Source organism: Electrophorus electricus, chromosome 20, assembly GCF_041902795.1.
Source record: "Electrophorus electricus isolate QZ-2024a chromosome 20, ASM4190279v1, whole genome shotgun sequence".
NCBI lineage: Eukaryota > Metazoa > Chordata > Actinopteri > Gymnotiformes > Gymnotidae > Electrophorus > Electrophorus electricus.
The window spans coordinates 11,564,094-11,587,930 of NC_137516.1; the positions used below are offsets into that span (position 1 = coordinate 11,564,094).

The 23,837-nt window shown below is 38.6% G+C and overlaps 1 protein-coding gene across 6 annotated transcripts; it reads right to left on the bottom strand.

The window, feature by feature from the left end:
• Positions 1-3,097: 3,097 nt before the first annotated feature.
• Positions 3,098-23,837, bottom strand: prkci (protein kinase C, iota). 6 transcript variants are annotated; one of them, XM_081703483.1, is made up of 19 exons: positions 23,465-23,837; positions 16,729-16,850; positions 16,464-16,511; positions 16,133-16,222; positions 9,845-9,895; positions 9,073-9,158; positions 8,780-8,917; positions 8,462-8,519; positions 7,400-7,455; positions 7,028-7,204; positions 6,509-6,606; positions 6,132-6,272; positions 5,627-5,762; positions 5,351-5,438; positions 5,069-5,194; positions 4,882-4,961; positions 4,626-4,715; positions 3,691-3,806; positions 3,098-3,388 (listed from the first exon to the last, which is right to left on the bottom strand). In XM_081703483.1, exons 1-19 carry the CDS (start codon positions 23,542-23,544, stop codon positions 3,301-3,303), a joined length of 1,869 nt encoding a protein of 622 aa, XP_081559609.1. In that variant the 5' UTR covers positions 23,545-23,837; the 3' UTR covers positions 3,098-3,300. The 6 variants fall into 6 exon arrangements, with proteins under 6 accessions (XP_081559609.1, XP_081559611.1, XP_081559610.1 ...); XM_081703485.1 differs by having other exon boundaries at positions 6,186-6,272; positions 23,465-23,835; XM_081703484.1 differs by lacking the exon at positions 16,464-16,511 and having other exon boundaries at positions 23,465-23,836.

Genomic DNA, 23,837 nt, shown 5'->3' on the forward strand with positions numbered 1-23,837 from the left:
CACCACTAAGCGGCAGTAGTGCGAGAGCCCAGGTGCAGTCGCATTACTAGAGGTGTAAAACATTTTTTACATTTTTACATTTTAACATCTCATGTATTGCAAAACATAATTCCATCTTGATATACATGATTGCCCTCTAGCTGATATTTAATGTGACACTAAAGTGTATAGTATAGAAAAGAATGAGAGCAATGTGTGACTGGGGAAATACAGCCATCCTTCAATGAGTCATGCAGTTAAATCAGGGTTCTGTCTCCATTACAGTCTGATGGAGTAAACACCAAATACTCACAAGAGAACTGCTTCAGAAATATCTGACAAAAAAAAAAAAAAAACCCTCACAAAGATACTAGATAAAAGTTATTGCAAGCTATAGCGGCAAATTTCATGATGGTTGTTCAGGGCAACATCCCCAGCCAGCGAGAGTGGTTGCGGCACAGAGTATAAATTGGAGAAATTATAACCAATGTCAAGCCCACCATGGAAGCTTATGAACAGCAAAAGAAACTGTACAAATAAAAAGGTTAGAGCCAGAGAGAGAATGAGAGAAGCAAAATGCATGCACACATCACAGTTGTCTCTGATGCTCTTCCTCATTAAATACACAGGGTTACATTATTTTGAAGGGTACCTTTACTCTGGCCTCCCGAGGGAAGAGATCTCCCATACCATAGGGGAGATCACAGTAAGACAAAGTCACCAAGTAAAGCTCATTATGTAGAATCAGTCATCAACAGACCTCACAACAGGAAGATTCCCAGGTGGTCTTGTCAGAGCCTGCACTATTCACTACAGAGAATACAAAATACAAAATGGAGTGCAACCAGACTGAAACCACATGCAAGTTTAGTGTAGGCTGTGCACATCTTTTATATGCAGTCTAACCTTAATGTCTCAGCACACGTGAACACTACTTTGATGGCCAGGATTTTTGCCAGCAGGAAACTGCTTTAAAGGAATCCACATACAGTGTACAGATTTGAACTGACCTTATGACCCCAGTGGTCCTGCTGTGACCTCTTGACCCCTGCTGCTCTATGTAGTAAAATCAGGTGAGCCATTTCACAGGGCTGTAAAGGTCAAGTTACAGTAGGAGCACCATTTGTTTAGTCTGCACTGCATCCAAGATTATTCCACATACAAAAGCAGCCACACGTTGAGAGGAACTGAAGCTGTAAAGCTGTGAGCTCAAAACACTCACTGTAGTACCCTGTAAAACACGTGAAAGCAGCTTTATCAATCATCAAAGAACAGCAGCAACATATAACTAAATACTGAGCATGTGTATTTTTCCTGTTTTTATTTTAAACAGCATATTTAAGTGATGCTTCATTAAATAAGATGACTTTTTTCCACCTTAAGATGACTAAAAGCAGTAAATTGTCAGTATCCATGTAGCCAAAAAAACCCCAAAAAACTATTAAAACACTTTTAAATGAAGATCAATTAAATACTTTAATTACATAAACAGAAAAAATATGATGTTCTGGTCCATTAATAGTCTTTCATGCTGTGCATGGTTACAGTCAGTGACGGTGAGAGCTTGTGTTCTCCTCGTGCCCCAACAGTGACTAGGGCTTTTAAATGACCCTGATGAGGAGTGCATAAAGATTTCTAAATTATTCAATCATTTGTTGCACGAGAGTGCCAGTGAGTTCCTTACTTTCAAAATCTGTGACAAAACTGAAGTTTCAACATGTGCTAAGGTTAAGAGTGTGTAAGTATTACTTAATGCGCATTAGTAGTTTGGTCACATGTCCACTTAATGCACAGCTATACCAAAGCATTCAGGTAATTTTTCTGTATACCAACGCACAGATTAGAGACATGGCTTAGTCTAACTGGGGACTCATATTTTTTAGATTTTATTTTTATTTTTATATATATATATATATATATATATATATATATATATATATATATATATATATATATATAGAGAGAGAGAGAGAGAGAGAGAGAGAGAGAGAGAGAGAGAGAGAGAGAGAGAGAGAGAGAGAGAGAGAGAGAGAGAGAGAGAGAGAGAGAGAGAGAAGAGCAAGAGCAAGAGCAAGAGCAAGAGCAAGATGCAAACTTGACTGAAAGATGATTTATACATGCCTTATGTTCCATAACATTACAACAACAACAAAAAACAAAAATAGGCTATAACAGGCTAAAAGGCAAATAATATTTCACATGAACATGTACAGAATTAAGAGGGAACTAGGGAAATGGGAAAAATAGAAAAGAAAGAAAAATCTAACAGGTCAAACATACCTTAAGCAACTACTTATGTGGTGAGGCAGCTATGCACTCAGCCTTTACTGAGAGGCCTGCAATGTAGCCAAAAATGTCAGGCTTCTGTAGATTTTATTACTTTTTGGTCCTGTGTTGTTGCCATGAATGGTTGAGCTCTTCAGATGTGTTTCTAGCGTACACATACTTTCCCTTTTCTCACGGAAGGTTTACTTAGCCTCTCACATTTAAGGGTTTTCTAAATGGTAATGCCTGGGTTTCTTGATTCTCTGATACACTTACAATGGTCTATACTGATGCCCCATATCCTTCAACTTACTGTCGACAATCCCACATTTCACCATTTTGAGCCAACCTTTTTTTTTAACAAAATAAAAATCTTAATACAAGATCGTTGATGATCTACATAGACCACCACATCATTAAATATAAAAAAAAGAGAAAGATACAGTTTAAAATAAATGTACTCTGGAGGACAATGCTGGGGACCAAGACGTGAAACTCTACAAAAACATTTCCAACACATCCTTTATGGTTTTGTAATTTTAAAAAGAGGTGTAGCTCTATTGATTTCCTTAGATAAAACATTTCTCCCCCACAAAAAAGACAACAAAAAACAAACAAAACAAAAACAGGTAGAGGGGATGATGGGAGGAGCCAGCAGTAGGAAGGTCACACTCGCTCCATCCCACACCCTCCTGACATCAGGGGAGTATTGATGTACTCAAACCCTCCTGTAATGTACAGTAAACCACAGGCCTTAGCCTTCAGCCCTAGCATTCTGTCTTCAGACCCCACTGGTCAAGGAGAGAAGGCAACAATTAATATTGTTCCAGCTCTGTAGTTTTGCAGGATACAAAAAGAAAGAAGGAAAAAAAAAAAAAAAAAAAAAAAAAAAAAAAAAAAAAAAAAAAAAAAAAAACAGCCTTATGGATGAGTGGTTTTGTATGGCAAAGTGTGAGGTTTGGCAAAGATGGGAAGCTTCATGCCCACCCTGAACCCAGAGTCTTTGTTTTGGGTCATGTGACTGCAAGGGTGCAGCAGTTTGAGCAGCGGGGAAGCTCACACACACTCCTCCGCAGACATCAGGAGAGGATTGATGTACTCGAAACCTTCAAACTCAGACTGGTCAATCTTTTTCACCACATCACTGAGGATGAAAAAGGAGTACAATTCAGCAGTTTGAAATAATCATTCTGAAACTTAACAGTTTTACAGCTTAAAACATGCTTTCTGGAAGATTTATTGAGAACAAAAATAAAGAAAGATCAGTCAAACCAGCAAGCCCAAAGACATGCAGCTGAAGCTGGTCTTATTGTCTGATGGTGTACAGAGTAGCACCCAGAACAGAACAAGTGCATGGATGCACATTCATTAGAGAGGGCTGCTGATTCTCACAAAAGCATGCACAGGGAGAGACAGAGAGAGAGAGAGATTTGTGGGGCTACTGACTCATCATCTGGTGTGAGCTGGATGGGTTCATTGGTGAACTGGGCATCAAAGTTGTCCAGGCCAAACTCGCCAGAAATATTTGGCTTGAAGGGTGGAACCACCTGCTTCTGCTCCATCTGGAACACACAAACAATATACATAGACATGGCTGCCACACACACACACACACACCTGTGCACTACTGCATTATTTAATAGATTTAAATTCCTTTAAAGAAAAGTCAAACAGCTTCATTTCTCCTATAAAAGGAAAAATGCTTCATTTAAAACGGTGTCATCTTTCTTTTAGCCTCAAATAGTGACTTCCAGAGTCATGGGGCAGAAAACCCTGCCCCCTGTAGGTCTACGGGAGAACTACAGGCTGCCTGAGAGAAAAAAAAAAACAACAAAAAAACAAAACATGATCCCTCCAGATTCCAGATCTCTCACTTAAAAATGATTGGTCAAGTCACAGTGGAAGGCTACAGTGCAGGTCTACACCAGCCTCATGCCTCTGCAATAGCTCCAACCTTTCAAAACCCTCATCTGATTTATGGGTTGGTTTAAGTACCAAAATCAAGCCAGTTTCAGTGCTTTGTTCTAGCTCATGAACCAAATACTTAAGAGATACATACTGCAGAGTGGCACAGCCAGCACTAAACCTCTGAGGAAAAAGAGACCAAAGTACTAAGGCAGTTTCAGCATGACAGGGTAATGTTGCTGGGGAGAGGGGCTCATGCATCCCTCTCTCTCGTTACACAAACAATAGAGAAGTGGAGAGAGAGAGAGAGAGAGAGAGAGAGAGAGAGAGAGAGAGAGAGAGAGAGAGAGAGAGAGAGAGAGAGAGAGAGAGAGAGAGAGAGAGAGAGAGAGAGAGAGAGAGAGAGAGAGAGAGAGAGAGAGAGAGAGAGAGAGAGAGAGAGAGAGAGAGAGAGAGAGAGAGAGACACTAACTCACCAAGTCCCAGTCCACATTCCTGAAGAAAGGATGCGCCATGATGTCAGCAAAGCCTGTCTGAGGATGACAGCCAAGACGCTCCTTTGGATCCTGAGAGTGAGTCAGACAGAGAGAGAGTGTGTGTGTGTGTGTGTGTGTGTGTGTGTGTGTGTGTGTGTGTGTGTGTGTGTGTGTGTGTGTGTGTGTGTGTGTATTCTGCTGACATAATGGTGCAACATAACACACAATCAGCTGAACTGGGTCATCACCATTTTACCTTGTTCAGAAATCCTTTCAGAACACTGGCTGCTTTTACGGACAGAGACCTGGGAATCCGAATCTGTTTTTCCAATATTACTGAAAATACAATGTGCACACAACAGTTTACCAAAGCAAAGCAAGGTAAACCTTGCAAGTAATACCACAGCTGCCCCAGGCAGCCTGACACTGACAAGCTGCTATACCTTGGAAGAGGTAATCCTCTGTGTTCTGGTCAGGGTTATCAGAGCTGCCCACGATGTCAAATGGAGACCTTCCTGCCATCATCTCAAACATAAGGACTCCCAGAGCCCACCAGTCTACACTGAACCCTGGTTACACATAAAAACAATCAGCTATGAGAAGGCTTTAAAAAGAACAACTTAACTGAGCAACATTAAGGAAGTTTCCCCTCTATAGCGCAGACACTGTGTGGTCACTACAGCAGACATGGTAGAAGGTATGCGAGACACTAGACAAGCAGCTACCATAGTCTTCTCCTCTCAGGATCTCAGGAGCAATGTAATTGGGGGTGCCACAGAATGTGCTGGTGGTGTCTCCTGGTCTCAGGCCCTCCTATGACACAGAGGCAGACAAAAGGAGAGAGAGAGAGAGAGAGAGAGAGAGAGAGAGAGAGAGAGAGAGAGAGAGAGAGAGATACAGAGAGCGAAAGATATTAGATCATGCCCCCATCAATATCTCACACACACACACACACACACACACACACACACACACACACACACACACACACACACACACACCTTGCACATGCCGTAGTCTGTGAGCTTGATGTGGCCCTCGGACTCCAATAGGACATTGTCTAGTTTGAGGTCTCTGTAGATAATGCCACGTTCGTGCAGGTAGTTCAGGGCCAGACTGATTTCAGCTGAGTAAAATCTGAAAGCAGCACAGCCACACACACTTATTACCAGAGCCCACATGGGTCACACACAAACTGCATCAGTGCCAGATTCATCAGTCACACACAAGCACACATGCATTGTAAGGCCACCTTCAATCTGCATATGCCCTCCTGGGCAGTGTAGCTCCAGCTTAGACCCAATATCCCTGACCATGCTCAGCAGTGTTTTCTTAACACAACAGGTTAGTTAAATAAGGCATGTTAGAATTGGTTTAGAATTGAATTCTGTACTAAGAACTCTTTGTTAATGGCTGTTGATCACTCATTACAAAACACTGAACTCAGTATATTAATTTCTTCGTTGTTGCCACAGCAAGAGGCAAACAGGTGCAAGCAGTACCCACACCAAGTATCTGTGGATCTGACTCTTTGGAATGAGAGGAGGTGAGCAGTCACACCTGGCATGCTCTTCTGGAAGCTTCCTTTGCCGCTGCATGTGGAACATCAGGTCTCCCCCATTTACATACTCAATAACAAAGAAGAGCCTGCCAAAGGAAAAGAAGAAGGAGAAGAAGGGAGAAAAAAAAACAAACAAATAATTGCACAAATGTACACTGGCACATTAGACTGCACATTTCCTATGAGTTTAATCTGGTGTTTGGCTATCTTATAATGAGACCATATGCATTATGCATGTTAGTTAATTAAACTGCCAAGTTCTTACATAGCCTTACATAGCACTTCATAACTGGCAGGCAGCCAAATCTACATATGTATTTACCTGCTCTCTGTCTGAAAGCAGGAGTGGAGGCCCACCAGGAATGGATGGTTGGAGGCCTGCTCAAACACATGCTTTTCCGTTTGAACCCAGTCAATATCCTGAAATACAGGAGAGCAAAGACACATACACAAAGACATGACATGGCATATTCTCACTAATTTGACAAACAAGCATTGCTCTACTAAGTCTCTACTAAGTAGAGGAGCTGTAAGATGATGGTGGTGAAACTCTCCTCAAGGACCTAATAATCCTGCTGCTCCCTCTATTGGCCAGCACTGATCTCACACACACTAGGGCCATGTGGATGACAAGCAGCCTTCAGTGCACTGTATGGACATTAGCCACTCATTCATGTGTTTTACTACAGTCATGCAACTGTACTACAACTTGCATTTTCTCCTGCTAGTATAAAAAAAAAAAGTTTTGCACATACTCTGTTTTCTCAAAAGTCTATTATAACTTTTGTCTTTATTTACATTTATATTCATGGCTTTTGCAAAGCAGGCAGCAATGCTTTACCTCGTCATCGTTAACAAGCTCCTTCTTCACCACTTTCATGGCATAGATACGGTCTGTCCGCTTCAGCCGCACCAGCAGAACTTTAGCATAGCTTCCACGACCAATCACCCTCAGCAGGTCAAAGTCTGTCAAACCCAGACTAGAGGGAGCCTTCCCAACATCCCTGCTGCCTACTGCCTAAAAGACACACCCACATCACCTTGTGTATACACATGGATTTAGGACTTCAAGACCTAATGGGTCAGGGTCTTACTCTTACAAACAAGTGCAAAAAGCCCCGCTTTTCCTGCTGTAAAAAGTGCAATTACTGGATAAGGCCAATCTCTAAAACAGTCATCAAGCACACACACATGTAGGCACACTGACTCTGACCTCATGCTCCTCCCCTTCATGGTTGATGCTCTCAGTTGAGTTTTTGTGTGGAAGGACTGAAAAGTAGAACAAAAAGCAAAATTATTTGTGCTCTCCAGTGTGCAGATTACAGATCACTGATCCTGTTAATTATGACAAACCCAGAACATCAGTTAAGAACTTAAGTTATTCGAAGCTGCTCAGGATCGATACAAGTCAGTGAAGAAAGATCTCCGTGATATCTGCCCAATGCCTTAATGAACCCAATTAGGCATGGTGTTCAACAATGGCACGCATGGAAACTTATTCTTATAGAGACTAAGGTGTGACCTATGATGAGTCATCATAAACTGTTCTTTTTAAAATTTGTATCCATAGCAGATTTTTTAATATGATCACACTGTTCTAGTATGTATACAGGGTCCCACTAAAATTAATAATCAAATGACTCAAATGCTTTCATAAAATGTCCAAATTTTACCCGCTTTATTTCCTTTCAAATGGATATTACTACTTTGCCTCAGTCATGTTAAGCAGGAATATTCTCCACAAGGGCATGCTATTTGCAGTCAAGTGTTTTTTGTATGCATTAGGTGGAAAAGGGTGGTGCTTAGCATGAATGGCACTGCGTGCACTTGTTATCTCTCAGATTGATCCTCTTCCCTCTTTTGGGGGATAATCGGTTCTGGTTGTACCAGAAGTCTCAGAAACCTCACCTCTCTGTCTTTATAAAACTCTTCTGACTCTTAACAAAATACAGAGACTTCTGACTCTGTATCAAAAAGGTAGGTAGACTAGATAGACTGCAAATATGCGCAAATGTTTAATTTCACACATTCTGTGAGTGGACTACTTCCCACTCACAGAATCATTGATATTTCAAACTACAACAAAGTTAGACATTCCTTCTCCAAAACATTTACAGGCATTTACATCAGATATTGTGAACCTTCATATGAAGGTTTGAACCCATGTCATATGAAGGCATTAAAATAAGAAGAACGTGGGCCTAAAGTGTGTTGGACCCTTTCAGCTGATCAACTAGCACTCATACAGGCACATGGCTGAAAGTCTGAGATATACCTGGCTCTGGGTGATCAGACTGGTGAGACACCTGGTCCACTCGTCCCAGCACGGGTTCCTGAACAATATGGACAAATGTTAATGACATCCTGCCTTCTCACCCACAAAAAATAAAGTAATAAAAGTTTTCCAGTAAAACACACAGAGTAAGCATACTATGTGTACTATGAAGGGCAGATTCTTACTAAATGACCCGTAGAATAATGACAAATTACATTGTTTCTTTACAAGATTTAACACTGTGCGGGTCCTAAATAAAGAGACATGACTGCAGATTCTTATAGATTCTGAACAGTTGAGTCTAGTATGCTGTCCCACCTGAATCATCTGTCGGCCACATTCCACCGTGACAAGCTTGTGGCACTTCTTATGCACCAGAAGTTTGCAGTTGATGCATTTGTAGCCCTGGCGGCCTAGACCCCAGATGCGGTCTGTACAAATGGCACAGTGCGCCCGCTGCAACAAATAACCAATTCACCAAAAAGCGCACGAGTAAAGCTGAGTGAGGACTTGCCTGTGTCTGCATTAGCTGCTTTGGGTAAATGTGAAAAGTGCAGGAAGTAGGCTGAGTTGAGTAAGCTTCACATGCAGCTGAAGCAAGGAAGGCTCACCCTGTTGAAGCGTTTGGCCTGGAAAGCGTGGCCACTGGCATAGTAGAGCTTCCTCCAGCGCCGAGCCCCGCGGCGATATATGGACTCTGCATACAGCCAATCAGCACAGGAAGAGTTACTACACCCAAGATACATATGCTACATTTTTAATAGATATGCACAATAACATTGTGAGAACAAGAGCACTGAGCCGTTACACCATAACATTCACCATTTTTCTCAATGTAGCCCTAGCAGATATGTACAAGCTTCTTGATAATGTGACAGCCTTTTTCTTCACCACCAATATCTAGGCATTTGACACGATTCCTGTGAGTATGCTCAATTTAAATCACACAGACATTAAGATTAAAATTTTGAATTTTAGGTGGTGTTACACACGCAAGAACACTGTGGTGTTTGACAATGTTACAGACATGGAAAAATCTAAAATACATTCACTTGGTACTGTACAAGTTTGCACACATTTCAAAAGCTTTGGAGAACTGTGGAGTCCCAAGTTTGCCATGTATGGCCCGCTTAATCACTACTGGTTGATCTGATTTTTATTTTAAAAAGGTAAAATATGACCAAGACATTAAATGTAACATTTAAATGTTGACTGTACATGGAAAATATAAAAATATCTGCATCTGCCTAGTATTTCCATATTGGTGCATCCCTAAATGACACTTAGCCTGTGGATATGTCCAAAACCAAGTGCTCTGTAGTGCTCCATTTACCAAACGTTAACACAGTTTAGTGAAAGGAACTGTGGAAAGAGGGCACTTACTGTCTTCTCCTGGACAGGGCATTCCAGGTTTCTCAGGAACACAGGGGAACACTGGAGAGATGAGACAAAGACTAACAGATGAATCCATAGCGGAGGAAAATGGTAACACACACAAAAAAGCTCCATTTAGCCAGTACCCACCTATTACAGTCACACCTTACATCAATATATTTAAACTAATGCAAAGAGAAAGGCAAGGGGTGTATTGCACATCAGAAAAGAGACAGTTATCTTATTGGAAAGACTAAGCAACAGTGTCAATCACAGTAGAGTACACACAGACACACTCTCACTCACAGATGCACATGCGCAAACTCAGATTGCACACCACCACACAGAGATATGCTCTCACTTCAGTGCCAGCACAATGCTCCAGTCTAAAAACAGCATCTCCTACATGGAAGCTAAGCTAGGATCATTCAACATTTTTTCCAGGTTTTATTTATTTTTAATCAGGAATAGTCACTTGATATCTGACGGACAAGACACATCTAGTTCTGGGAGACTGCAGGTCCCAGTCTCCCTGCTCCAATATGCCTAACTAACCTGATCAAGGAATGAACCAGGTTTTGTTGTGCCACAAGACTAGAGTTTGAAAAAACAAACAAACAAAAAAAAACCCAGGCTAGACATACTGAGCACTAACTCACTCTACATTACCTCAAAACTTTAAAACAGTTGGGTACTACCTCTCAGCGTGAGTGAGAGATGAACCAGGGTACATGAAACCCCCAAACCAAAAGAAATTTCAACACTAGCATTTTACTGTTGCTAGACCTGTCAGCTCTTACATGAAGATAACTAATAATCTATAAAGTGATACAAGCACAGGTACAGTGGGGTGAGACCACAGAGGCATTTGAAAGGTCAGAGTATCTTAAAATCAGTACTGAAAGATACAGGTAGCCAGTGAAGTTGTCTGAGAACAGGTGAAATATGCTCCTTTATTCTCACCACACCATTATGTACTCTCTGCAAGCTAGAGACCCTAGATCAATAAAAATTTTAAAATTCTCTGCACAACTTCCAACAAAACAACTGACTCCGGTGTTTCTCTGGAGAAGAATGAAAGTCTAGAGCAAGAAGTGTACAGAGCACATTGATAAATTTTCAGCCTTTATTTGTGCAAACAGACTAATGTTTCAATACTAATGCATCTTCATAAGAGTGAGAAAAGGACAAAGACATGGCAAACAACATACCCCTATCTACATATACACATATCTTGGGTTGCCTATACACCAAAACCCTTCTAGTAGTGTGCTGGACCTCCTTTGGTCTTCAGAATTGTGGCACTTCGTCATGGCCTACATTCCACTAGGCGTTGAGATCGTCCTGCAAAAACCTTGGCCCATGCAAACAGAACAGCTTCTCACAGTTGCTGCAAATTAGATGGAAGTACCAACATACTCTGAACAGCCCTTTCTACCTCAATCCAGTGATGCTCTGGGAACTGGGAAGACCAGTGAAGCAAGTAAAACGTGATGTCATGTTTCTGGAACCAATCCATGACCAGCTGACCCTTGTAGCATGGTGCAATGTTCTTCTTCCATAAGGTAAACAGCTGCCATGAAGGGATAAACATGATCAGCTACAATGCTTAGGTAAGCCCTACTGTCAAAACATCCATCCACAGACAACAGAGAACCCAGAGTTCTTAGAAACCCAGAGTCTCTAAGAAGACATTCCCTACACCATTAGTTCATGTCCACCAGCCTGAACTGCTGACAACTGACAGGAAGGGCTCAGCAATTCTGACCCTCTCACCAGCATGGTGCAACAGAAATCTGGATCAAGTGATGTTTTTCTATTGCTCAGTGATAAAAGTTTTGCACTTTTTTTTTTTACCCACTGAAGTCTTGCTAGTCTAGCAATGATGACCATGACTTGTTCAGTCACTCAGATCACTTGATTTTCCATTCTAATGTGGATTTACACAGAAATTGATCCATGGAAAAGTTTCACACCCTATTTCATGCAGGCATGTGTCTAATTTCTATACAGGAAGGTGTCTCTGTTGTGTGCCATATGTCTTTATCCATTTCTAACTCTGATGAAGACACAGTTGTATTAAAAATTTGTATTAAAAATGTATAACTGTCCCTCCTTCTTGTTCTTAGAGACAGTTCGTTGGTAGACCAAAATGAAGAGCATTATTAGTCTAGATGAACTGACACAAACGCATTCGCTTTAAGCTGTGGAGACTGTCACAAGCCTTGGCTATTTTTTTTTAGATGATAGCATGCAGTTTTGTAAACATTACACATATGGTTCTTATGGTCACTGTCAAAGGGCAAACTAATTTGTCATAGTTTGTAGCCTTCAAAAGTAGTGACTAAGAGTGCCAGCACAACATTCAACTATTCGCTATTGACAATAACAAGCAACTGGGTTTTATCTGTGTTTAGAAAATTGAGATACATCCAGTATTTGATGTCCTCTAAACAATCAAAGAGTCAATAGACCTTTGAGGGTCAACAGCTAGAGACATTTTGGCTAACAGGAGCATATAAAGATTAAAATAGTGATGGTCTCAGCATCAAATCTTGAAGGACACCACAAGGCAAAACATGACTTTTAGAGTTTCAAGTGCAACATAATAATCACTAAGGTAGGTATTGAACCAATTTTGATCCAAAAAGCCAGAGGCACTAATACAGATTTGTAGTCAGTTATCTGCATCACAATTCACTCCAAGAATATTAAGAACTAACAGCTATCTGTGTGTTGTGATTACTGGAATAAATAACTTGTTGTAATTGACAACCTTTTAACTGAATAAGTGAAATACATCTACACTGCTAAACCATCACTGACTCTCAAGAGAAGGGACAAAATATGCCCTACATTGAAAAGCCCATGTTAATATTTTTAACACTAATAAAAATACTTTAAAAAGTTAAATCTGAAGGATCTGTGTATGCTCATTAAATTCAATTCATATAATTTTAAAACTTAATTCCAATTTGTTAAAAATGCAGGCTCTGTACTAGGACAGTACATGCAACTTCTCATAGCCTGAGCAAGAGTTAAAATAATGTAAAACTGAAAGTTTAAAATATATAAATCAAATGACTTACATATCACAATGTACTTCAAATGACTTTTTCAATTAAAAAAATTTGAACATCAAAGTCATATCCTCACTTTGTCAACTCAGTCAGATTTTTTAATAAGTTTGAACAAATCGGGCAATGTCATGGTTAACTATGTAACAGTAGGACCTGTGGTCTCCCAATAATGACGAACTAATTTATTGCTTTTATCTGTATTGCAGGGAAGCATGGCCATCAGTGGAAGAGCAAAGAAAAACAAATAGGGAGCATCGTAGAAAGAGAAGAGAGAAACAATGACCCAGACAGCAGAAATGAGATTCTACAGAAGGAAAGAAAGGTGTAAGAGGGTTCAAGACAAAAAAAAAAGTGAGACAATTGAGAGAATTGGGAGCAGAAGCCGCAGAGGTATCAGAAAAGGTATTGAGGGATGCTCAGAAAAGGTCTAGAAAGTGCAGTGCTATGCAGAATGCAGTGCAAGTAGACACTCCCCCAGATAGCCCACTATACCAGAGTACTGAAGAGCCAGATAGTCCACTAGACCAGAGTACTAAAGAGCCAACTACAAATGTGCTCTTGCAAGTGAGAGCGAGAAAAGAAAAACTAGGAAAGGGCATTCAAGTGAAACAATGCTTTGAAAGAGAAAATGAAGTTAACGCGACAGCGAAACAGACTAAGAAAGCAAATATCGCAACAAAAGACTGACAAAATAATTGACAAATATGGCAAAAAAAAAAAAAAGCTGATAGAACTTTGATAATAGCCATTTCTGTGATGACTAGAATAAATAAGATGTTCCAACTGACAAACTGAATAATTGATATACCTATAAATCTGTATTGCTAAACTATATTAAATTACAACAGCTAGGGTGCCCTGATCAAGGTTTTTTTTATTTGCTCCTGATCCCAATTCAAGTCATTTAATATTGAGTGAGTATCGTCAGATATCGAGCCTCAATCCGATAGTTGTATTTATCTAGATCTGGGGAGTCCAAGTCCAGTCCTGGAGGACCAGAGGGCCAAGATTAGTGATTGTACTGCTCAGACACACCCATTAAAACCTGGCAAATGATGAGGTGTGTTTACATATGCAATCACCAAACAACATTGGTCTCTGGCCCTCAGGATTTGACAGTGTTACATTAATACACCTGATTCAGCTCTGATCTTCTTCTGCTTTAAATCAAAATAGCTTCAAGACTTGCAGGATCAACTCCTAAGTAATGATGTCAGGGAAACATCGATACTCCTAATATCAGTGATAAAGCCAATAGCAGTCATATCTGATAAAAGACATCATGGAAGCTCAGTAGTTAAGGTACTTGACTTGTAATCAGAAGATTGCTAGTTCAAGCCCCACCACTGCCAAGTTACCACTGTTGGGCCCCTGAGTAAGACCTTTAACCTTCAATTACTCTAGTGGTACTCAATCATAACTAAGTCGCTTTGGTTTAAAAAAAATAAAAATAAATAAAAGTGTCAGGTAAATGAACCTGGTAAATCTCCGACAAGGCCATGTCTGAAATGCAGTGCTGAGAGGGCAGAGCGTACTATAGCTGCAAAATATAGGTCATATAGGTAACTTGGCACAGACAGAAATTTAGGATTTAGCATTATGTAATATGTAATTTAGCATTACATATCTGTAAAATGTCTTCTGAGAGTATGGTTCTGGACAACAGTATAATTGGAAGATCTACAATAACCAAAAGAGCGTCATGACAGCCATTTAAAATGTGAGGAGTACACAGAGGTGGGTAAAAGTAGCCAAAATCTGCACTCAAGTAAAAGTATTGTTACTTTAAAATAATTAAGTAGAAGCAAGTCATTTAAATTATTACTTAAGCAAAAGTAAGAAAATGTCTGTTAAAAAGACTACTCAATTAGCAAGTTTACTTCATCATAACTCATTTAATAACACTGGGCAACAAATGTTTATACTGAATTCAAATTTAAAGCATGGTTTTTATGTTAATTTTACAATAAGGATACATTGCTTATTCATAAATAAGTCTACTACACTTAAAATATTTACAATGTTGAACATCCTTCTTCAGTGTCCAGTAATAGTTTACCAACATAGGGGGGCTCCACTTTCCTTGGTACCGATTTTCCATAGGCCTACTATACATAATGCGAGTATAATCAGTTGTAAACTATTGGTTCAATCCAAGTAGACAGTTAAAAGCACTTTGGTAGATGTCTGCTGAATTCCATACATGAAGATGTAAATATAATGGAACCAAAAAAGAAAAAAAAAAAAAGAAAAAAAACCCAACAAAAACAACAAGGAAAAAAAAAGAAAACCAATTATGCAACCAATTAGCGAGACTGGCTGGCTAGCTGGCTAGTTTAGATATCGTACAATGCCTAGCCAACAACTGCACATGTATGTAGTCGAAAGTAAATTCAGTTACAAACCTTGATTTTTATCTACTGGAAACCTTCATAATCTTGAAAATCTCTCTCAATATAGAGCTGCATACCTAGTTCAGGGATGCCTTAGTTCAGTTCTGTTGAGCTGCTGCATTTACATTTCTGCAGTTTGTAGTTTATAGTTATATAGGTAGCCAACCATTTTTTCTTAGAATTTCACTTTACTTTCATATTAATAATGCTCTTTAGGAAACGGCACCGATTTCACACAGATATGGAAGCCATAGAGAAAAGAATACACTGCGAACTACTTTCACAAAATGTAATCATGCTGGAAGGCACCTGTTCACTGTTCATTATGTCATTCTACTGTCCAGTTGTCTAACTTACTGAAGCAAAGTGGTGGTACTCAGTGATCATCTTTAGGGATTTTGCCAACCCTCCCACAGTTGATAGGTTGTGGCAAAACTTACAAAATGTAAAAAATGTTTTAAAATGTAATAGAAAGAATATTGATGGATATAACCGAGTAAAAGTACATTTTTGACATCGTAAATAAACTTGAGTAAGAGTATATATATATATATAAAAAAAAAAGTACCCTCTTTTATACAATTCTTAAAAGTAAAGTTTGCTTAAAATGGTACTAAGTAAATGCAACAGAGTAAATATAGCACATTACTACCCACCTCTGGGAGGATATCTAAAAATGTGGCAAACTTTGGTTGTTAAACAAGACCATCTACCTACCACAAACTTTACATACAAACACAACCAACAGAATAGCTCTTTGAAAGCATGCATGCCGGCATACACCAACCAACCCCACTGCATGTGATGCACAGTGCTGACCTTACCATGAATGATGAGTTCAGAGTCTTTGTTGAGTTCATACAAGCGCAAAGCCTCCTCCAATTCCAGCTGGGACGATACAGTACAGGGATCTCCTGCAAACACAGCCAGTACTTATAGTAAAATCACCACACCACATGGGTAGGCTGGCCTGCTACAGACAGACACAATATGGTTGCTGAAACAAGGCTGCTCAGAAAAACAGTGCTCATTATACATGCATGACAAGACAACAGGACAAGAGCTCAAGAGTTAATGAGCGTGTCCAACTGTGTGTCTGCCTGCATCCATCTGTGACTGAGCTTCTGTGTCAGACCCTTGGGAGGCTTTTATCACCTTTAACCTTCATTAGCTGCTCCTCTTTGATTGTACAAAGCTGTGTGGCTAATACAAACACAATGAAAAAAAAATGAAATGGAAAAATGTAATTTCTTTTTAAAAAAGGCACAAATTTCTAGATCAAGAGAACAAACAGCAAACTGCAAGAAAGGATAGGTGAGTTAAAAAGCTAAAAACGACACATTCATTGAGGATCAGTAAGAAAACGGAAGCAGGGCTTATCCACACAGAGTTGTTTATTTTATGAAAAAGCATGGCAAACCTTCCTCATCAATCCACTTCATTGTGAAGAGCTGGTCATTGTCCAGAGAGCACATGTCTCGCACCTCATTGGACAGGCCGTCATAGGAGATTGATGGCTCAAAATGTGTGATCATGATGTCCCTGAAGTAAGAGAGCATTATTTTTCAAGAAAATGCCCTCAAACTTTCTTTTTAAAGGCAAAGGTGGTTCAGCCTGTCACACACAGCATTTCTATCTAGAGATGACCTCAACCATTAAAGTAAGTCGTTAATCATTTGCTACATTGGTGTCCAAATATCCTTTTTTTTTTCTTCCAGTAAAACAATTTGAAAAATGTGGCATAGACAATACAATTCACTGAAAGTCTTTTAGATAATTTACTCTTAAATCTATATCTATCTATCTATCTATCTATCTATCTATCTATCTATAGAGAGAGAGAGAGAGATCTATTGCTCAGTAATCCCCACAGTCTATACATTATGATGAACCAATTATCAGCTTTTCAAATATTGCATTTATTTTATTCAAGCCTTCACTACTACTACAATGACAAAATAATAAAAATAAATTATGATGATTAAGTATTATTATTGCCATATTGCTAGTTACCAGTGGTTTTCTGTGAGGAAAATGTGAGGAGGGTGACGTGAATTAATACTAAATTGAGACTAATTTGTTACCCAACAAGATAACATTATAAAAATTATATATAATTTTGAACCACTTTGGTTTATGCAGAATTAGCTAGTGCCATCAGTATGTCCACTGCAAGCTCGCATGGAACCTTCTACAGCAATGTTTTGTCAAGGCTGTAGTATCCCAATGCCCTGGAGTCAATCATGCATGAACTACACAATTATGCCACTAGTTAGGGCTATGACGATAACCACATTACCATAATCACCGCACATTTTTCTGGTCTGGACATTGTCCGGAGTTGTCCATTCACAGAGCGCACAGCAGGAGACTGTCTGTCAGATGTGTTCTTGCTACTGGAAATATTCTGTTTGGTTTAAGCAAGGGGTGGCACCTGTTTAGTGTGCATGACGCAAAAAGTGACGCCAAAAAATGCGAAAACCAGTGTTTTGTTTACACTACTTCAATAATGGCAGATGAGGACGTTTGCATTTTCAGTATATGGGTGTAAAGCCTAGATACCGACTACAAAAATCTAATCTAGCCAAAATACATAGAACTACAAATCTAATCCCAGTAAAAAATAAAATTACAGTAAATATGAGCAATCACACAGTAAAAACGGTTGCTATTTTGTAAAAAGCAACAACAGTATGTAGTACAGACCTATGAACATTATGTGTTTCAATTTGTTCAACCAAAAATGTATTTAACGCGATAAGAAGCAGTAGTTGGACATGTTTCATCAGACATTCTGATTGATGCTTGAAAATGCACTGCAAGATTCCAAGTAAAGCAGTGGAATCACTGGAAGCAGCACGATCATAGCGGTTTGTATTAACAAATGAAAGTAGAAATTAATTTTGTATAACTTGATTCAACAATGTAAAATAAGTTGTGGTTTTACAAGATGACATCTTAGAATTAACCATTCAGCAGTGTGGTTCCTCAGAAGATACAACCTATACAACCATATACATGACTAGCACTGGTTTGGAGCACGTATTCAATACAGGCGTCACTCCTTTGACATATATTGGTTTTCTTGGCAAGAGACATGAAAACCAAACAAAAGAAAAGCCAAAAAAAAACCCAGCAGGATATGCCCATTGCTTAAGTGGCCTACTGAGTAGTATCAATTCATAGGATAGCCTACTTTCCAACAGTGACTCAGTATGTGTTCCCTTTTTATGATACTCTTTGAAAAAGGCAAATCAGGCCATAGTCCAATTATGATGATTACAGCAAATGCTGTAGGCAAAAAGAGACATCATAAAAGAGTAGTTTGCTGTTTGAAGAATATGGATGGATGGATGGATGGATGGGCGGATGGATGGGCGGATGGATGGACGGACGGACGGACGGACGGGCTATCAGACTAGGAGGCTAAGGTAGCAATACCTGCACCCTCTAACAGGAGTAGACTTGGTGTTTTCCTTCCTGCAAGCCTCACTATCAAAGTTTATGTGGCTGCCTAATCTAGCCACTTGGGCCTGACTGAGGAATCCTCTCTGGGCTCTGAAATTAGTAGCCACATTTTTAAAAGGTGCCAAACAGATTGAAGCCACCTTAATCAAAAATACTGGCATCCTGGGACTTCATACTGGGAGCTTTTTTTGTGTTTTGTACACAAGTAGATATTGAACATTCGTCCCATGTATTCATCCTTTTACTATACTGAGGATAATTGTAAGTCACTTTAGATAAAAGCGTCAGCTATGTGCCATAAATGTAAATATTAATATGAGTAATGACGTCAAAAGCTTGCGACCTTGTTATGACGTGGCCAAAGGGGGTGCCCTTTTAATCACAGTATACAAGTGGATTAATAAATAAAAATGTTACAAGCACACTGATGAAGGCCTAGAGGCCAAAATGTTCATGTTTTGTCCATAATCAAATAAATTACATTAAACAAGTGATGTCTGACTTTTTTGTGTGGATTTAGCACATAAAAAAAAATATGTTTCATGAGCCTGTTTACTCGTCTTTATTTTAGATAAAAATCAATACAATAGAAAAGACTGAATTTAAACTTTGGAACAAACGAGACCAACTAATTAAATACAAATATACATTTTTCACCACTTTTTTTTTTTAAGCCTGTGAATGAATGCTGGGGTACATGCAATAAATAAATAAAACAAACAAAGAAAAACTGTACATGTGACCTACTCTCTAGCAGAAAGGGGGGGGGGGGGGATTCTATGTCATTCTGGCATAATTTTGATTATGAACAGAATGAACCCAAATAACTTTTATTTTACGTAAGACTAACATCTAGACACGACATCCAACATGTACTTTACCCAATACTCATTGAATTTGAATTGAAAGCATGAGTAAAAAATAATGAAGGGTTGAAGAGTGAAATGAATGATCATTTTAATAATGAGGTATGTTTGTTTCTCAACCAGTCTCCTTTGATAAAAACTTTAAAACAGCAAATTCTGGTGAACTATAAAGAAAATTTAAGATAGAAATGTAATTTTCTCCAATATGGCATTGGGTGTTTTTTCCTAGAATTAAGATTCGCAATCTTTTAAACTTTCCAGGGCGATGTGATATAATTTATTACTGTAATTCCAGAGACGATAATCAATTTTCTAAAAATGTACATTAACTTTGCTAATCGCTTAGTTCACCTCATATGCTGATAGCCAAGTGCAAAAGACAAAATGTGCAAGCCAATTAGAAGTCTAGTTTCCTCCTGAGATCAGTAGAGAAGGCTGCTGTTGTGCACACCCAATTAAACTCAGAATGTGTTTTTTCTTAACAGGATTAAATTGTAAAACAGACTCCACACTGCCCTCTGTTGAAGCACAGAGTTCAAATATCACAGTTCTCTTATGAGAAGTATGGTTTGAGAAGCTAATGTGATCAATACAAATTTGTTAACAATTCAATTTCAAAACTTATGACTATTCAAACCTTCTATCCTACATTAACTGTGGCTATATGTTACAAATGTAAAATGCAATTGTTTTGGCACCATCATGAAAGAACCAAAACATTTTTCTTAGCAGAAATACACATCACCACTTAAATTCTATGTTTCCCTCAGAATTCCAAGAGTTTCAGAGAACATACTGTTGCCAGTTAATACTATGCAGTGGATGATGCTCATGTGAAACTAAATCAATTGTGGAAAATTTAAGGCAATAGTTGGTATATATTAGCAAAAAGCTGCTTCACCACAGCTGTGCCATAAACAGCTTTAAAAACCATTAAGCGACTATTTTATTTATGAGAATGGTTAAGTTTGAATTTGGTCTGAAGTTACTTAAAACAGAATAATCTGGTTTCCTTAGTATAGCTACTAAATATTTATTTACAATTGATGTTGGAATTGGGTCCAAGATGTAGTTCAAGGAACATATTTGAGAAATTGTGTTATTTACCTGACTAAAATCATGCCATGCAAATTATGGTGTATATAAAATTACAAAATTATATATGCATATATAAGAAAAATGTCCGATCTTTACCAGGTCTAACATGCTAAACCTGATGTAGTACAAGTACTTTTATTATTTATCGCCTCAGATGGCCAAACCAGTGACTGACATGTAGATGGCACTAACATCACACAAATCTTCTGAAATTGAACTGGGATTGGGTTTCAGATATCACCATCATTCTTATCTTTATTAGTTGATGTAAATATCATGAAAGGTACTCAACTTTTTTTCTTTCAGAAACCAATCTGGAAAAACTAAAGTATTTTTAGTTAAAATTACCTTCAGGCAAACATTACAAAGATGTAGCAAACTCAGTGCAACATTTTACTAATTTATCTGGAAACAACTGGCTGATGGCACATCCCTTTTCTCTGCAGAAGAAGAAGAAAAAGAACTTCTCCCCTGACCAACATTGCAAACAGTTGTTCAGAGGATGAACTGTACTGAAATAAACAGAAATCTCAGCTGACATCTTTCTCCAAAACATGAGCTTAGTTTGTGAAGACTCAGAACTTAATTACTACTAACTGGTAAGACTCATTATCAACATCATCATATGCTATGCTGATAGGTCACTGAGGGTTAATAAGCTGTACGTAGCTAATGTTACTCTTCATTGTCCTGTGGCCTATTTAAAAACAGCTGTAATTACTAGTATGAATCATTAGAATTTCTGCAACCTATACTGATAAACAATACTGTTAGTGTATTCCTGTAGTGCAGTCCTGTTTGGAGGTTTTTTGATGGGGGATAATACTAATTAATATCAACCAATCAGTAAATAAATGTGTCATCATGTGGCAATATATAACAGTGAAATTACGAGTGATTATAAATAATTTATCTGTACTTTTTGGCACATTTTAATAATCTAATTTGTAATTGTTTTTATTCAATTATTTATTTCAATTACACTACATGAAACTACATGAAATAAGCCTTGAAATTCAAACTGTCACTTGCACTCTTGCATAGAGAGCTTTGTGACTCATTGAGTAGTATAACTGACCTGCCTTTTGTAGCTGCATTGTAGAGCAACCGAACACCGAGCCCAAAGAAAAACAAATTCACACAAATTATACTAGAAATGGTAGACATGGAGAGTGTGAAGAAATGTATTGCCAAATAGATAGCCACTGAAGTAGCTGAAAAGGCTGGATTTTGGAAAACTAAATCTTTTTTGTTTTGTTTTTATACCATGATATCAGAAACCATGATAAAAGGCAAGTTAAATCATGATAAATGTTTGTATCGGCACATGCTTAGTATACATTTCAACTGTCTATGAACAGTATGTTTAAGTATGTGTGTATGTGTATGTATACATGGGTGGTAGGCTACAGATTTATTTTTGTTACACTTTACAGCCTTTCAGAGAGGACTAAAAAACACACAAAGCCAGGAAAGAAAAGATTATTTCATCTCAAAGCAAGAATGCTGTTCCAACTCTCACCATGCCTTAGCCTGGAAAGACTCACTGGCCTGAATTTAGGCCATGATGCAATAAAATGTAGAAGAAAATATCCTACATGAGATGAGTGAGGAATAGGCCACAACAGGTCCAGCAGAAGCTATCTGTACAACAGGTTTTTCTAGTTCCAAGTGAATGACATTCACAAGCGTCACCAGTGGTTACATGAATACAACTCAACTACTCCAACAAGGGTTAACATTATTTCCACCAAGTCTTAGCGTTACCGATACTGAGACCGTGAGTGTTACGGGGAGGGTTGATGGTGTCTTCCATATGTCTAAATTATACAAATACGCGACATGTGAAGCAATAACTTTGCCTTAAAATCACATTATGTTTTCATACTGCCAACATCAGACAATACATTAGATAAAGTCTTCTTTATAACCTTGTGTATGTGTAATATACATATAAAGTCTAAATAATAAGAGAAATCAAGAGAAAACATGGGGTGAGCTTGCCTTAGATTTCCGTGGATAGTTTTGTTAGTATCACTTATGTACAAGTAATTTATGACAGGAACTTAGCTAGCTTTCATTGTTAGCTAGCTAAATGACAATTCCTGTAATATCCAGTTTATTGTTTCTATAATTTAAAAACCTACGGCTCCAATAAAGTGTAAGTAAAACACTTCAAAATCCTGGTATGTATACAAACCACGAAAAGAAACGCGTTGATAGCTGGTGTCTCGTTAACGTTAGTTAGCTACTAAGGGATCTCGATCTATCCACCTGTTTCAGTCTGCTTAAATATAAAGAATTCCGTGGAACTTTAGCTAGCTTTATTCATTTTACCAGGTTGGGATAAAGGAACATTACGACCACTCGATATCAGTAGCTATAGTTTGCTAGCTATTCATTTTGGTGAATCAGGGTCGTGTTAGTGAAAGCTAGGCAGTTAACAAGACTAGTTTAACCAGGTTTGCCAATGTTAACTAGGTTAGCCAACCGCACGTTTTCTGAAGCGCTACCTTAGCTAACAAAGTACGCTAGTTGGCTAAATTAACTAACCTAGCTAGGCAAGACGCGTTAGCTAGCTGGTAGCTCGCTTCCTACCGAGCTAGATAGCAAACACTTTTTCGTTCACAAACGTGATTAAAAAGTAAAGAACATAACCAGGTCTGTAATTATTCAACTTAAACACCTTTATATTAAACAAATCTGGTCACACTCGTTACTTACCCCCTGTAATACGCTTTTACCCGCACTTGATGAGGGTTCTCGCCGGGGTTGGTCATGGTGCTGTCCCGCAATGTAGGCATTATAAACTCACAGAATTCCTAACTCTAGTACTAGCTAGCTAGCTAGCAAGCAAGCAAGTCAACAGAAAAAAAACTTGTCAAGTTCCCTACGATTTACGATGCCAGGGAGAAAGAATACGTTTCTTGCGCGAAGAAGCCAAAAATTATAGTATCTCGTCTAGAATATAAGAAGTGTCCAACTAGCTACTGACCACAAATGAGAGACTCCCGGTTACACAACAAAGCTAAAACTTCAACGTGATAAGGAAAACAACTCCCTAATCAACAAGGGCCTTACAACGGATTGACCCAAC

Coding starts and splice junctions, on each gene's coding strand:
- prkci (XM_081703483.1), bottom strand. CDS start 23,544: ATGCCTACATTGCGGGACAGCACCATGACCAACCCCGGCGAGAACCCT. Junction 16,512..16,728: donor GAAGTGGATTGATGAGGAAG/GTTTGCCATGCT, acceptor TGTTTGTATTAG/CCACACAGCTTTGTACAATC. Junction 6,607..7,027: donor AGCTTGTTAACGATGACGAG/GTAAAGCATTGC, acceptor CCTGTATTTCAG/GATATTGACTGGGTTCAAAC.